The sequence below is a fragment of the Nannobrachium achirus genome, assembly GCF_963921795.1.
Source record: "Nannobrachium achirus genome assembly, chromosome: 18".
In the NCBI taxonomy this organism is placed as follows: domain Eukaryota; kingdom Metazoa; phylum Chordata; class Actinopteri; order Myctophiformes; family Myctophidae; genus Nannobrachium; species Nannobrachium achirus.
Window position 1 is genome coordinate 1,701,236 of NC_137825.1, and position 17,072 is coordinate 1,718,307.

General features: G+C 43.6%; 1 protein-coding gene across 1 annotated transcript in view; it reads left to right on the plus strand.

Annotated features, from left to right (window-relative positions):
- The first annotated feature begins 2,791 nt into the window (after window positions 1-2,791).
- Window positions 2,792-17,072, plus strand: part of afap1l2 (actin filament associated protein 1-like 2) — a 129,190-nt gene continuing 114,909 nt past the window's right edge. Inside the window, exon 1 of the mRNA XM_080746874.1 lies at window positions 2,792-2,954. Within this exon, the coding sequence (XP_080603000.1) occupies window positions 2,939-2,954 (16 nt within the window). The 5' untranslated portion in view covers window positions 2,792-2,938. The remainder of the gene's footprint in view (window positions 2,955-17,072) is intronic.

Here is a 17,072-nt window from a genome sequence, read left to right on the forward strand (position 1 = left end):
CCCCCCCAGGACAACGCTCCACTGGTCCCAGACTCTTCTCCCTCCTGGCCCCCCCAGGACAACGCTCCACTGGTCCCAGACTCTTCTCCCTCCTGGCCCCCCCAGGACAACGCTCCACTGGTCCAGACTCTTCTCCCTCCTGGCCCCCCCAGGACAACGCTCCACTGGTCCCAGACTCTTCTCCCTCCTGGCCCCCCCAGGACAACGCTCCACTGGTCCAGACTCTTCTCCCTCCTGGCCCCCCCAGGACAACGCTCCACTGGTCCAGACTCTTCTCCCTCCTGGCCCCCCCAGGACAACGCTCCACTGGTCCCAGACTCTTCTCCCTCCTGGCCCCCCCAGGACAACGCTCCACTGGTCCAGACTCTTCTCCCTCCTGGCCCCCCCAGGACAACGCTCCACTGGTCCAGACTCTTCTCCCTCCTGGCCCCCCCAGGACAACGCTCCACTGGTCCCAGACTCTTCTCCCTCCTGGCCCCCCCAGGACAACGCTCCACTGGTCCAGACTCTTCTCCCTCCTGGCCCCCCCAGGACAACGCTCCACTGGTCCCAGACTCTTCTCCCTCCTGGCCCCCCCAGGACAACGCTCCACTGGTCCCAGACTCTTCTCCCTCCTGGCCCCCCCAGGACAACGCTCCACTGGTCCAGACTCTTCTCCCTCCTGGCCCCCAAACTGTGGAATAAAGAAAAAACAGATCGTAGCACTCGCCTATAGCCTCAGTGACCATACATGTTCTCTTAACGCGGTGCGAAGCGCCACATTGTGAGCTTGTAGATCTGCTGTTTACACTGGTTTGGGTCCTAGGGGGGCAAACGTCTAATCTCTCTTTTGGGTCTGGAGCTGAGAGGTTTTGGAACCCCTGGTGTAGACCTTTGCTCTGACTTCACGCTCTGGCTTCACTGTGATGTCACACTAACAGAATCCCTTTTATGCCCATGTATGGAGTTCCCTGATGTCATCAATATTAAGCCCATATCTAACAGGACTTCATATGGGAATGCTCATATATGGCAGGTCACGTCGGCCTCATACCACACTAACAGAATCCATATATGGTCAAGACAGCCCATATCTGTGTGGCTGGTTCTACAGACAGGGATCTCCATGTATGGGCATAAAAGGGTATGATGTCAGATGTCATAGTAGACATCATAGGACTTTCACATAACCGATTACTGAGATAGGATATAACTTCTTGATTCTGTGGGGGCCGGGGGGGCTGGTGCCCCACAAAAGAAAATAAATCTGTAAAAATGTTGGTAAAAATATCAGTAAAACATATCAATCAAAATTAGCCAAAGTTCTGACACATTTTGGCACTAATCATGTTCATACTCCGCTTGTTGGTGGTGAGAACTGTACACTAACTTATACAATTTATGGATTGTGTAGTTGTGTAGTTATCATTTATGTTGTCGGTAAAAGTTGTGGTATTAAAAGCTTGTGTATTTATTAGGGCTGGCGTTGCGATTAAAAATGTTAATCTAATTAATTACAGGCTCTGTGATTAATTAATCGCAATTAATCACATTTTAATCGCACATCGATATTTGACCTGAGAAGCATTTCTTTTCAAGTAAAACACATTTTGTTGTACGAGTGAAGTGAGTTTTTTAAATCTAAATTTCGCATCCACTGGGCCAAGTAAAGCGCTCTGATCGGCTACTTCTCCCTTTGCGTTTGTTGTCTCTTCTTGGTTGGTGCATCGCTATGATCAGTATGCCCGAAACTGAAGGTTCTGTGGTGCAAAAACTAAGTGCGATTAAAATGAGTTAATTTTTTTAATCGCGTTAATTTTCTGTAATTAATTAATCGCAATTAATCAGTTAAAGTCCCAGCCTTAGTATTTATATGTGCCGCCCTCGACCCGACGAGTCGACGAGTATCTGCGCACGCTGGTTGTGGGGGCGGGTCTGGCCAAGATGCCAGGGCTGAATGTTAGTCCCAGTCCGTCCCTGTCTGTGCAGCATGTTGGTTCCTTCCTCCATCTGGCCAGTGATGTATGTCTGACCAGTTACCCATATATGGAGACCCCTGGGACCCATATATGGAGATCCATGTGTAGCTATTTGGAGATATGCTGTGAGACCCTAAAAACATGCTTATTGGAAGCTTTGAGTGTGGAGACAAAAAGATGTGTCATGTTTTGTTAATTAGTTCTGAAGACAGGAGGCGCTGAAGACCCCACACACACACACACACACACACACACACACACACACACACACACACACACACACACACACACACACACACACACACACACACACACACACACACACACACACACACACACACACACACACACACAGGCCAGGGGGAGGCATTATAGAGACCAGGATTACTGCATGTTTTTTGTGAGGGTATCAACCCTAGGAGACACGGGGAGAACATGCAAACTCCACACAGAAAGGCCCCATCACCGACCCCACCTAGGGTGTGGGCGCTGATGACGCAGAGGGAGGAACACACCGCCAGCACCCCCAGCGTCCCCCGGCGGGAATCGAACCCAGTACCTTCTAGCTGTGAGGCGAAGCGCTAAAAACTGCGCCACCGTGCCCGCTGGAAAATCTTTGCTTCAGAAGTTAAAACATGTTCACTCCTAGGATTTTGTCTCTTGGCAGGCTAGTTTTCATAGACCCGGCTACTTATTTTCTCTTGCATCTGGCAACCCAGCCAGACACAGCAGCATCGGGGCTGTCAGAGTTCAGAACTTCACAATCAGTTGAACGCAGAGAGGAGAGGAGAGAAGAGGAGGGGAGCACAGACAGTGGACTATAACATCTCCCACACTGCAGGCTGTCTGCTGGTTCTCACACTATCTGGATTGTATTTTATTTTATTGTATTTTTAATGGTCGTTTTGAGGGAGACGCGATCGGAGGAGAAAGTGGAAGCGTGTGAGTGAGTGTTTTTGGGACCAAACGGTGCCAGAGAAATGGACAAACACAAAGGTAAGAGACTTCACTGACACACAACTAACTCTGACTCCTTAACTGCTTACTGTGGCATCATCTGTTCTTTCACTGTATAGGCGACACCAGTGTTTCAAGGATTACTCCTAACTCTGACAGTGTACAAATGGAACCAAATGGACCCGTTAGGGTTCCATTTGTACACTGTCAGAGTTACAGACATTAGACCCCCATAAAAAAAACCATAGTCTATTACTCTGCACTTTGAGAACCACCATGGCTACACTGTTGCTTGTTGACAGCAGAAAAGGATACATTGTAGCTCTCATCATGTGAACACATTGTGGCTGTTTTGTCGCTGCGTTGATTGAAGACTTTGTGAGAACAAGACATCGGACGCGTTCGAAGCATCGTCACTGACTTGATGATGACTTGATCTGTTGTTTCTGTTTGTTGTTCTTGTGAAAACATTACATATGTTTATGTACACATGTACAGTATGTACAGCATACTGTAGTGTACATGTGTTTGGATCGTGTGATCATGTTGACATTTTGCATCATCACAGAGTTGACACGGTAGTAAAAGTTGGACTGTCGAATGATCGGTCTTTGTAAGGACTGGAAACATGTCATCATTTTAGTCTATCATGTTTACTAGACAGTAATGTTTATATTGATCACTGCTCTATCTGTTGATGATAATATCCATCTATCGATTCTACACTGCATCATCTCTAGAATAGATCCTGCACTCGTGTGCGCGTGCGTGTGTGCTTGTGTGTGTGTGGGACTGGATTAGTTTCATTTGGGTTTTTTGTGTGAATTAAGTCTCTTCCCTTGCTAACTCTCTCCAGTCCAGACAGACTGAGCATGTCTTTGTCATCATGACAACAATAATAAGTCAGAATCCATGCTAGCTTCCCACACTTCTTCTCAGTGGTTCTCAACCTGTGGGTCAGGACCCCCAGGGGGGTCCCCAGATGATTAACTTAATGTGAAACATTGTTTTCTCTCTCAACAGTAAACAAACCAACATACAGTTTAATTAAGTGTATCGAGGGTATCTGCACATTTCTAAAGTGACAATTTAAGGGCTTTTTAATACCTCTAAAATGACAAATTAAACATTGACCAAATTGTCAAATATTAGAGGCAAAAATTAAGAACATACAAAATGTAATGCCTCAACTCTTAGTGCTCGTCAGGGTGGGGGGGGGGGGGGGGGGGGGGTCCCAGCTAAACTAACTTAAAATAACTTTAAAGTAATTTGAAGTGTCCAAATAAATTCCAAATATTATCACATTATCTCGTGGCATCCCTGTACTGCCGTCACAGCACCCCAGGGTGCCCCACTGTCCGTCACAGCACCCCAGGGTGCCCCACTGTCCATCACAGCACCCCAGGGTGCCCCACTGCCGTCACAGCACCCCAGGGTGCCTCACTGTCCGTCACAGCACCCCAGGGTGCCTCACTGTCCATCACAGCACCCCAGGGTGCCTCACTGTCCATCACAGCACCCCAGGGTGCCCCACTGTCCATCACAGCACCCCAGGGTGCCCCACTGTCCGTCACAGCACCCCAGGGTGCCCCACTGTCCATCACAACACCCCAGGGTGCCTCACTGTCCATCACAGCACCCCAGGGTGCCCCACTGTCCATCACAACACCCCAGGGTGCCTCACTGTCCATCACAGCACCCCAGGGTGCCCCACTGTCCATCACAGCACCCCAGGGTGCCTCACTGTCCATCACAGCACCCCAGGGTGCCTCACTGTCCATCACAGCACCCCAGGGTGCCCCACTGCCGTCACAGCACCCCAGGGTGCCCCACTGTCCGTCACAGCACCCCAGGGTGCCTCACTGTCCATCACAGCACCCCAGGGTGCCCCACTGCTTGTCACAGCACCCCAGGGTGCCCCACTGTCCATCACAACACCCCAGGGTGCCCCACTGTCCATCACAGCACCCCAGGGTGCCCCACTGTCCATCACAACACCCCAGGGTGCCCCACTGTCCATCACAGCACCCCAGGGTGCCCCACTGTCCATCACAGCACCCAGGGTGCCCCACTGTCCATCACAACACCCCAGGGTGCCTCACTGTCCATCACAACACCCCAGGGTGCCCCACTGTCCATCACAACACCCCAGGGTGCCCCACTGTCCATCACAACACCCCAGGGTGCCCCACTGTCCATCACAGCACCCCAGGGTGCCTCACTGTCCATCAAAACACCCCAGGGTGCCCCACTGTCCATCACAACACCCCAGGGTGCCCCACTGTCCATCACAGCACCCCAGGGTGCCTCACTGTCCATCACAACACCCCAGGGTGCCGTGCCTCACTGTCCATCACAACACCCCAGGGTGCCCCACTGTCCATCACAGCACCCCAGGGTGCCTCACTGTCCATCACAGCACCCCAGGGTGCCCCACTGTCCATCACAGCACCCCAGGGTGCCTCACTGTCCATCACAGCACCCCAGGGTGCCCCACTGTCCATCACAGCACCCCAGGGTGCCCCACTGTCCATCACAGAACCCCAGAGTGCCCCACTGCTTGTCACAGCACCCCAGGGTGCCTCACTGTCCGTCACGGCACCCCAGGGTGCCCCACTGCCTTGTCACCCACTTTGAACAAGCCCTGGTGTAAAGTCACTCAGTGCATTTAGTAACATTTAGAATGTATTGTTTTACTTTAGTTTTACATGATTTTCAATACTTTTACTTACATGTCAGAGGGGAGTATTGTACTTATACTCCTCTACAATTATTACACTACAATGTGTGTGTGTTGGGGTCCATTCACAAAAAAACACCACACGCACGCGCGCGCGCACACACACACACACACACACACACACACACACACACACACACACACACACACACACACACACACACACACCATAAACAGGGCTTGGGTTCCATGTTTCTCCCAGGATTCCTTGCATTCCTGAGGTCGTTTTTTTCCCCATGAGAATCCAGTAAGGAGCTTTAATAACTGATACTGTAAACACTGTAGACCAGGAGGTTTAATAACTGATACTGTAAACACTGTAGGCTGTAGACCAGGAGGTTTAATAACTGATACTGTAAACACTGTAGACTGTAGACCAGGAGGTTTAATAACTGATACTGTAAACACTGTAGACTGTAGACCAGGGGGTTTAATAACTGATACTGTAAACACTGTAGACTGTAGACCAGGAGGTTTAATAACTGATACTGTAAACACTGTAGGCTGTAGACCAGGAGGTTTAATAACTGATACTGTAAACACTGTAGACTGTAGACCAGGAGGTTTAATAACTGATACTGTAAACACTGTAGGCTGTAGACCAGGAGGTTTAATAACTGATACTGTAAACACTGTAGACTGTAGACCAGGAGGTTTAATAACTGATACTGTAAACACTGTAGACTGTAGACCAGGAGGTTTAATAACTGATACTGTAAACACTGTAGGCTGTAGACCAGGAGGTTTAATAACTGATACTGTAAACACTGTAGGCTGTAGACCAGGAGGTTTAATAACTGATACTGTAAACACTGTAGGCTGTAGACCAGGAGGTTTAATAACTGATACTGTAAACACTGTAGGCTGTAGACCAGGAGGTTTAATAACTGATACTGTAAACACTGTAGACTGTAGACCAGGAGGTTTAATAACTGATACTGTAAACACTGTAGACTGTAGACCAGGAGGTTTAATAACTGATACTGTAAACACTGTAGACTGTAGACCAGGAGGTTTAATAACTGATACTGTAAACACTGTAGACTGTAGACCAGGAGGTTTAATAACTGATACTGTAAACACTGTAGGCTGTAGACCAGGAGGTTTAATAACTGATACTGTAAACACTGTAGACTGTAGACCAGGAGGTTTAATAACTGATACTGTAAACACTGTAGACTGTAGACCAGGAGGTTTAATAACTGATACTGTAAACACTGTAGGCTGTAGACCAGGAGGTTTAATAACTGATACTGTAAACACTGTAGACTGTAGACCAGGAGGTTTAATAACTGATACTGTAAACACTGGGTAGGCTATAGACCAGGAGGTTTAATAACTGATACTGTAAACACTGTAGGCTGTAGACCAGGAGGTTTAATAACTGATACTGTAAACACTGTAGACTGTAGACCAGGAGGTTTAATAACTGATACTGTAAACACTGTAGGCTGTAGACCAGGGGGTTTAATAACTGATACTGTAAACACTGTAGACTGTAGACCAGGAGGTTTAATAACTGATACTGTAAACACTGTAGACTGTAGACCAGGAGGTTTAATAACTGATACTGTAAACACTGTAGGCTGTAGACCAGGAGGTTTAATAACTGATACTGTAAACACTGTAGGCTGTAGACCAGGAGGTTTAATAACTGATACTGTAAACACTGTAGACTGTAGACCAGGAGGTTTAATAACTGATACTGTAAACACTGTAGACTGTAGACCAGGAGGTTTAATAACTGATACTGTAAACACTGTAGACTGTAGACCAGGAGGTTTAATAACTGATACTGTAAACACTGTAGACTGTAGACCAGGAGGTTTAATAACTGATACTGTAAACACTGTAGACTGTAGACCAGGAGGTTTAATAACTGATACTGTAAACACTGTAGACTGTAGACCAGGAGGTTTAATAACTGATACTGTAAACACTGTAGACTGTAGACCAGGAGGTTTAATAACTGATACTGTAAACACTGTAGGCTGTAGACCAGGAGGTTTAATAACTGATACTGTAAACACTGTAGACTGTAGACCAGGAGGTTTAATAACTGATACTGTAAACACTGTAGGCTGTAGACCAGGAGGTTTAATAACTGATACTGTAAACACTGTAGACTGTAGACCAGGAGGTTTAATAACTGATACTGTAAACACTGTAGACTGTAGACCAGGAGGTTTAATAACTGATACTGTAAACACTGTAGACTGTAGACCAGGAGGTTTAATAACTGATACTGTAAACACTGTAGGCTGTAGACCAGGAGGTTTAATAACTGATACTGTAAACACTGTAGACTGTAGACCAGGAGGTTTAATAACTGATACTGTAAACACTGTAGGCTGTAGACCAGGAGGTTTAATAACTGATACTGTAAACACTGTAGACTGTAGACCAGGAGGTTTAATAACTGATACTGTAAACACTGTAGGCTGTAGACCAGGAGGTTTAATAACTGATACTGTAAACACTGTAGACTGTAGACCAGGAGGTTTAATAACTGATACTGTAAACACTGTAGACTGTAGACCAGGAGGTTTAATAACTGATACTGTAAACACTGTAGACTGTAGACCAGGAGGTTTAATAACTGATACTGTAAACACTGTAGGCTGTAGACCAGGAGGTTTAATAACTGATACTGTAAACACTGTAGGCTATAGACCAGGAGGTTTAATAACTGATACTGTAAACACTGTAGACTGTAGACCAGGAGGTTTAATAACTGATACTGTAAACACTGTAGACTGTAGACCAGGAGGTTTAATAACTGATACTGTAAACACTGTAGACTGTAGACCAGGAGGTTTAATAACTGATACTGTAAACACTGTAGACCAGGAGGTTTAATAACTGATACTGTAAACACTGTAGACTGTAGACCAGGAGGTTTAATAACTGATACTGTAAACACTGTAGACTGTAGACCAGGAGGTTTAATAACTGATACTGTAAACACTGTAGGCTGTAGACCAGGAGGTTTAATAACTGATACTGTAAACACTGGTAGGCTATAGACCAGGAGGTTTAATAACTGATACTGTAAACACTGGGTAGGCTATAGACCAGGAGGTTTAATAACTGATACTGTAAACACTGGGTAGGCTGTAGACCAGGAGGTTTAATAACTGATACTGTAAACACTGTAGGCTATAGACCAGGAGGTTTAATAACTGATACTGTAAACACTGTAGGCTATAGACCAGGAGGTTTAATAACTGATACTGTAAACACTGTAGACTGTAGACCAGGAGGTTTAATAACTGATACTGTAAACACTGTAGACTGTAGACCAGGAGGTTTAATAACTGATACTGTAAACACTGTAGGCTGTAGACCAGGAGGTTTAATAACTGATACTGTAAACACTGTAGACTGTAGACCAGGAGGTTTAATAACTGATACTGTAAACAATGTAGACTGTAGACCAGGAGGTTTAATAACTGATACTGTAAACACTGTAGACTGTAGACCAGGAGGTTTAATAACTGATACTGTAAACACTGTAGACTGTAGACCAGGAGGTTTAATAACTGATACTGTAAACACTGTAGACTGTAGACCAGGAGGTTTAATAACTGATACTGTAAACACTGGGTAGGCTATAGACCAGGAGGTTTAATAACTGATACTGTAAACACTGTAGACTGTAGACCAGGAGGTTTAATAACTGATACTGTAAACACTGTAGACTGTAGACCAGGAGGTTTAATAACTGATACTGTAAACACTGTAGGCTGTAGACCAGGAGGTTTAATAACTGATACTGTAAACACTGTAGACTGTAGACCAGGAGGTTTAATAACTGATACTGTAAACACTGTAGACTGTAGACCAGGAGGTTTAATAACTGATACTGTAAACACTGTAGGCTGTAGACCAGGAGGTTTAATAACTGATACTGTAAACACTGTAGACTGTAGACCAGGAGGTTTAATAACTGATACTGTAAACACTGTAGGCTGTAGACCAGGAGGTTTAATAACTGATACTGTAAACACTGTAGACTGTAGACCAGGAGGTTTAATAACTGATACTGTAAACACTGTAGGCTGTAGACCAGGAGGTTTAATAACTGATACTGTAAACACTGTAGACTGTAGACCAGGAGGTTTAATAACTGATACTGTAAACACTGTAGACTGTAGACCAGGAGGTTTAATAACTGATACTGTAAACACTGTAGACTGTAGACCAGGAGGTTTAATAACTGATACTGTAAACACTGTAGGCTGTAGACCAGGAGGTTTAATAACTGATACTGTAAACACTGTAGGCTATAGACCAGGAGGTTTAATAACTGATACTGTAAACACTGTAGACTGTAGACCAGGAGGTTTAATAACTGATACTGTAAACACTGTAGACTGTAGACCAGGAGGTTTAATAACTGATACTGTAAACACTGTAGACTGTAGACCAGGAGGTTTAATAACTGATACTGTAAACACTGTAGACCAGGAGGTTTAATAACTGATACTGTAAACACTGTAGACTGTAGACCAGGAGGTTTAATAACTGATACTGTAAACACTGTAGACTGTAGACCAGGAGGTTTAATAACTGATACTGTAAACACTGTAGGCTGTAGACCAGGAGGTTTAATAACTGATACTGTAAACACTGGGTAGGCTATAGACCAGGAGGTTTAATAACTGATACTGTAAACACTGGGTAGGCTATAGACCAGGAGGTTTAATAACTGATACTGTAAACACTGGTAGGCTGTAGACCAGGAGGTTTAATAACTGATACTGTAAACACTGTAGGCTATAGACCAGGAGGTTTAATAACTGATACTGTAAACACTGTAGGCTATAGACCAGGAGGTTTAATAACTGATACTGTAAACACTGTAGACTGTAGACCAGGAGGTTTAATAACTGATACTGTAAACACTGTAGACTGTAGACCAGGAGGTTTAATAACTGATACTGTAAACACTGTAGGCTGTAGACCAGGAGGTTTAATAACTGATACTGTAAACACTGTAGACTGTAGACCAGGAGGTTTAATAACTGATACTGTAAACAATGTAGACTGTAGACCAGGAGGTTTAATAACTGATACTGTAAACACTGTAGACTGTAGACCAGGAGGTTTAATAACTGATACTGTAAACACTGTAGACTGTAGACCAGGAGGTTTAATAACTGATACTGTAAACACTGTAGACTGTAGACCAGGAGGTTTAATAACTGATACTGTAAACACTGGGTAGGCTATAGACCAGGAGGTTTAATAACTGATACTGTAAACACTGTAGACTGTAGACCAGGAGGTTTAATAACTGATACTGTAAACACTGTAGACTGTAGACCAGGAGGTTTAATAACTGATACTGTAAACACTGTAGGCTGTAGACCAGGAGGTTTAATAACTGATACTGTAAACACTGTAGACTGTAGACCAGGAGGTTTAATAACTGATACTGTAAACACTGTAGGCTGTAGACCAGGAGGTTTAATAACTGATACTGTAAACACTGTAGGCTGTAGACCAGGAGGTTTAATAACTGATACTGTAAACACTGTAGGCTGTAGACCAGGAGGTTTAATAACTGATACTGTAAACACTGTAGGCTGTAGACCAGGAGGTTTAATAACTGATACTGTAAACACTGTAGACTGTAGACCAGGAGGTTTAATAACTGATACTGTAAACACTGTAGACTGTAGACCAGGAGGTTTAATAACTGATACTGTAAACACTGTAGGCTGTAGACCAGGAGGTTTAATAACTGATACTGTAAACACTGTAGGCTGTAGACCAGGAGGTTTAATAACTGATACTGTAAACACTGTAGGCTGTAGACCAGGGGGTTTAATAACTGATACTGTAAACACTGTAGGCTGTAGACCAGGAGGTTTAATAACTGATACTGTAAACACTGTAGGCTGTAGACCAGGAGGTTTAATAACTGATACTGTAAACACTGTAGGCTGTAGACCAGGGGGTTTAATAACTGATACTGTAAACACTGTAGGCTGTAGACCAGGAGGTTTAATAACTGATACTGTAAACACTGTAGGCTGTAGACCAGGAGGTTTAATAACTGATACTGTAAACACTGTAGACTGTAGACCAGGAGGTTTAATAACTGATACTGTAAACACTGTAGGCTGTAGACCAGGGGGTTTAATAACTGATACTGTAAACACTGTAGACTGTAGACCAGGAGGTTTAATAACTGATACTGTAAACACTGTAGACTGTAGACCAGGAGGTTTAATAACTGATACTGTAAACACTGTAGACTGTAGACCAGGAGGTTTAATAACTGATACTGTAAACACTGTAGACTGTAGACCAGGAGGTTTAATAACTGATACTGTAAACACTGGGTAGGCTATAGACCAGGAGGTTTAATAACTGATACTGTAAACACTGTAGACTGTAGACCAGGAGGTTTAATAACTGATACTGTAAACACTGTAGACTGTAGACCAGGAGGTTTAATAACTGATACTGTAAACACTGTAGGCTGTAGACCAGGAGGTTTAATAACTGATACTGTAAACACTGTAGACTGTAGACCAGGAGGTTTAATAACTGATACTGTAAACACTGTAGGCTGTAGACCAGGAGGTTTAATAACTGATACTGTAAACACTGTAGGCTGTAGACCAGGAGGTTTAATAACTGATACTGTAAACACTGTAGGCTGTAGACCAGGAGGTTTAATAACTGATACTGTAAACACTGTAGGCTGTAGACCAGGAGGTTTAATAACTGATACTGTAAACACTGTAGACTGTAGACCAGGAGGTTTAATAACTGATACTGTAAACACTGTAGACTGTAGACCAGGAGGTTTAATAACTGATACTGTAAACACTGTAGGCTGTAGACCAGGAGGTTTAATAACTGATACTGTAAACACTGTAGGCTGTAGACCAGGAGGTTTAATAACTGATACTGTAAACACTGTAGGCTGTAGACCAGGGGGTTTAATAACTGATACTGTAAACACTGTAGGCTGTAGACCAGGAGGTTTAATAACTGATACTGTAAACACTGTAGGCTGTAGACCAGGAGGTTTAATAACTGATACTGTAAACACTGTAGGCTGTAGACCAGGGGGTTTAATAACTGATACTGTAAACACTGTAGGCTGTAGACCAGGAGGTTTAATAACTGATACTGTAAACACTGTAGGCTGTAGACCAGGAGGTTTAATAACTGATACTGTAAACACTGTAGACTGTAGACCAGGAGGTTTAATAACTGATACTGTAAACACTGTAGGCTGTAGACCAGGGGGTTTAATAACTGATACTGTAAACACTGTAGACTGTAGACCAGGAGGTTTAATAACTGATACTGTAAACACTGTAGACTGTAGACCAGGAGGTTTAATAACTGATACTGTAAACACTGTAGGCTGTAGACCAGGAGGTTTAATAACTGATACTGTAAACACTGTAGGCTGTAGACCAGGGGGTTTAATAACTGATACTGTAAACACTGTAGGCTGTAGACCAGGAGGTTTAATAACTGATACTGTAAACACTGTAGGCTGTAGACCAGGAGGTTTAATAACTGATACTGTAAACACTGTAGGCTGTAGACCAGGAGGTTTAATAACTGATACTGTAAACACTGTAGGCTGTAGACCAGGGGGTTTAATAACTGATACTGTAAACACTGTAGACTGTAGACCAGGAGGTTTAATAACTGATACTGTAAACACTGTAGGCTGTAGACCAGGAGGTTTAATAACTGATACTGTAAACACTGTAGACTGTAGACCAGGAGGTTTAATAACTGATACTGTAAACACTGTAGGCTGTAGACCAGGAGGTTTAATAACTGATACTGTAAACACTGTAGACTGTAGACCAGGAGGTTTAATAACTGATACTGTAAACACTGTAGACTGTAGACCAGGAGGTTTAATAACTGATACTGTAAACACTGTAGGCTGTAGACCAGGAGGTTTAATAACTGATACTGTAAACACTGTAGGCTGTAGACCAGGGGGTTTAATAACTGATACTGTAAACACTGTAGACTGTAGACCAGGAGGTTTAATAACTGATACTGTAAACACTGTAGACTGTAGACCAGGAGGTTTAATAACTGATACTGTAAACACTGTAGACTGTAGACCAGGAGGTTTAATAACTGACACTGTAAACACTGTAGGCTGTAGACCAGGAGGTTTAATAACTGATACTGTAAACACTGTAGACTGTAGACCAGGAGGTTTAATAACTGATACTGTAAACACTGTAGACTGTAGACCAGGAGGTTTAATAACTGATACTGTAAACACTGTAGGCTGTAGACCAGGAGGTTTAATAACTGATACTGTAAACACTGTAGACTGTAGACCAGGAGGTTTAATAACTGATACTGTAAACACTGTAGGCTGTAGACCAGGAGGTTTAATAACTGATACTGTAAACACTGGGTAGGCTATAGACCAGGAGGTTTAATAACTGATACTGTAAACACTGTAGACTGTAGACCAGGAGGTTTAATAACTGATACTGTAAACACTGTAGACTGTAGACCAGGAGGTTTAATAACTGATACTGTAAACACTGTAGACTGTAGACCAGGAGGTTTAATAACTGATACTGTAAACACTGTAGGCTGTAGACCAGGAGGTTTAATAACTGATACTGTAAACACTGTAGACTGTAGACCAGGAGGTTTAATAACTGATACTGTAAACACTGTAGACTGTAGACCAGGAGGTTTAATAACTGATACTGTAAACACTGTAGGCTATAGACCAGGAGGTTTAATAACTGATACTGTAAACACTGTAGACTGTAGACCAGGGGGTTTAATAACTGATACTGTAAACACTGTAGGCTGTAGACCAGGAGGTTTAATAACTGATACTGTAAACACTGTAGGCTGTAGACCAGGAGGTTTAATAACTGATACTGTAAACACTGTAGGCTGTAGACCAGGAGGTTTAATAACTGATACTGTAAACACTGTAGACTGTAGACCAGGAGGTTTAATAACTGATACTGTAAACACTGTAGGCTGTAGACCAGGAGGTTTAATAACTGATACTGTAAACACTGTAGACTGTAGACCAGGAGGTTTAATAACTGATACTGTAAACACTGTAGACTGTAGACCAGGAGGTTTAATAACTGATACTGTAAACACTGTAGACTGTAGACCAGGAGGTTTAATAACTGATACTGTAAACACTGTAGGCTGTAGACCAGGAGGTTTAATAACTGATACTGTAAACACTGGGTAGGCTATAGACCAGGGGGTTTAATAACTGATACTGTAAACACTGTAGGCTGTAGACCAGGAGGTTTAATAACTGATACTGTAAACACTGTAGGCTGTAGACCAGGGGGTTTAATAACTGATACTGTAAACACTGTAGGCTGTAGACCAGGAGGTTTAATAACTGATACTGTAAACACTGTAGGCTGTAGACCAGGGGGTTTAATAACTGATACTGTAAACACTGTAGGCTGTAGACCAGGAGGTTTAATAACTGATACTGTAAACACTGTAGGCTGTAGACCAGGAGGTTTAATAACTGATACTGTAAACACTGTAGGCTGTAGACCAGGAGGTTTAATAACTGATACTGTAAACACTGTAGGCTGTAGACCAGGGGGTTTAATAACTGATACTGTAAACACTGTAGGCTGTAGACCAGGGGGTTTAATAACTGATACTGTAAACACTGGGTAGGCTATAGACCAGGAGGTTTAATAACTGATACTGTAAACACTGTAGGCTGTAGACCAGGAGGTTTAATAACTGATACTGTAAACACTGTAGGCTATAGACCAGGAGGTTTAATAACTGATACTGTAAACACTGTAGGCTGTAGACCAGGAGGTTTAATAACTGATACTGTAAACACTGTAGGCTGTAGACCAGGAGGTTTAATAACTGATACTGTAAACACTGTAGACTGTAGACCAGGGGGTTTAATAACTGATACTGTAAACACTGTAGACTGTAGACCAGGAGGTTTAATAACTGATACTGTAAACACTGTAGACTGTAGACCAGGGGGTTTAATAACTGATACTGTAAACACTGTAGACCAGGGGTCCTCAACGTGTTCAGCCCAAGGACCCCTTAGCTGAGAGTAGGGCTGTCACAATTATTACATAATAATCGTCTAATCGTGATTATTTGACACTAGACCTTACCCGTTCGAAGATATGTGCTCCAAAATATGTCAAACGCACCCGGTGAAAGTGTGTGTGAGAGAGAGAGAGAGAGAAACATTCCTAACTGTGAGAGAAAGGGGTGTGTGTGTGTGTGGGGCTACAGATCCCATGGCCTGGAGGAACGGACCGTAACCCTGGCAACAGACAGCAGAGTTCAACAGAAGTGGTTAAGAAAACGCTAAGAAACTGCTTTAATTTGGGAGAAATGAAATTCGGGCTCCGTCAGTGTTGGTATAATGCTAATGGCCAATACCATGTGAACTTTGGGATCAGTTGCTGAAGCGAGTGAATAGATAAACGTAGATAAGCGTGAGCGTTAGAGCGTTAGAGCGTGAGCGTTAGAGCGTTAGAGCGTGAGTTTGCTCCTTTATTAGTAGGATTATCGCAATTATGTTGTCATAATCGTGAATGTTGAAAAATGTCAGAAATAGTGGAAATAGCAGATCTACAAGGTCACAACGCGTCGCATCGCGACGCGTTGTGAGCTTGTAGATCGGCTATTTCCACTATCAATGTTCTTTTTTAAGTAGTAAGTTGTCAGATATGTCAGTAATTTCTTCGTGTATTTAGGTTTTGTGTCATATCTGCCATGTGCAACTTCAAAGCCTAAAAGCCAAACAGAAATGTAATTGTCAACGACAAAAACACAATTAAATCGTTAATCGCAATTATTTGAGTGACAATTAATCGTCATGTAAAATGGCATATTGTGACAGCCCTAGTTGAGAGAGAGATGAAGCAGGGACCCCTTAGTTGAGAGAGAGATGAAGCAGGGACCCCTTAGTTGAGAGAGAGATGAAGCAGGGACCCCTTAGTTGAGAGAGAGATGAAGCAGGGACCCCTTAGTTGAGAGAGAGATGAAGCAGGGACCCCTTAGCTGAGAGAGAGATGAAGCAGGGACCCCTTAGTTGAGAGAGAGATGAAGCAGGGACCCCTTAGCTGAGAGAGAGATGAAGCAGGGACCCCTTAGCTGAGAGAGAGATGAAGCAGGGACCCCTTAGTTGAGAGAGAGATGAAGCAGGGACCCCTTAGTTGAGAGAGAGATGAAGCAGGGACCCCTTAACTGAGAGAGAGATGAAGCAGGGACCCCTTAGTTGAGAGAGAGATGAAGCAGGGACTCCTTAGTTGAGAGAGAGATGAAGCAGGGACCCCTTAGCTGAGAGAGAGATGAAGCAGGGACCCCCTAGTTGAGAGAGAGATGAAGCAGGGACCCCCTAGTTGAGAGAGAGATGG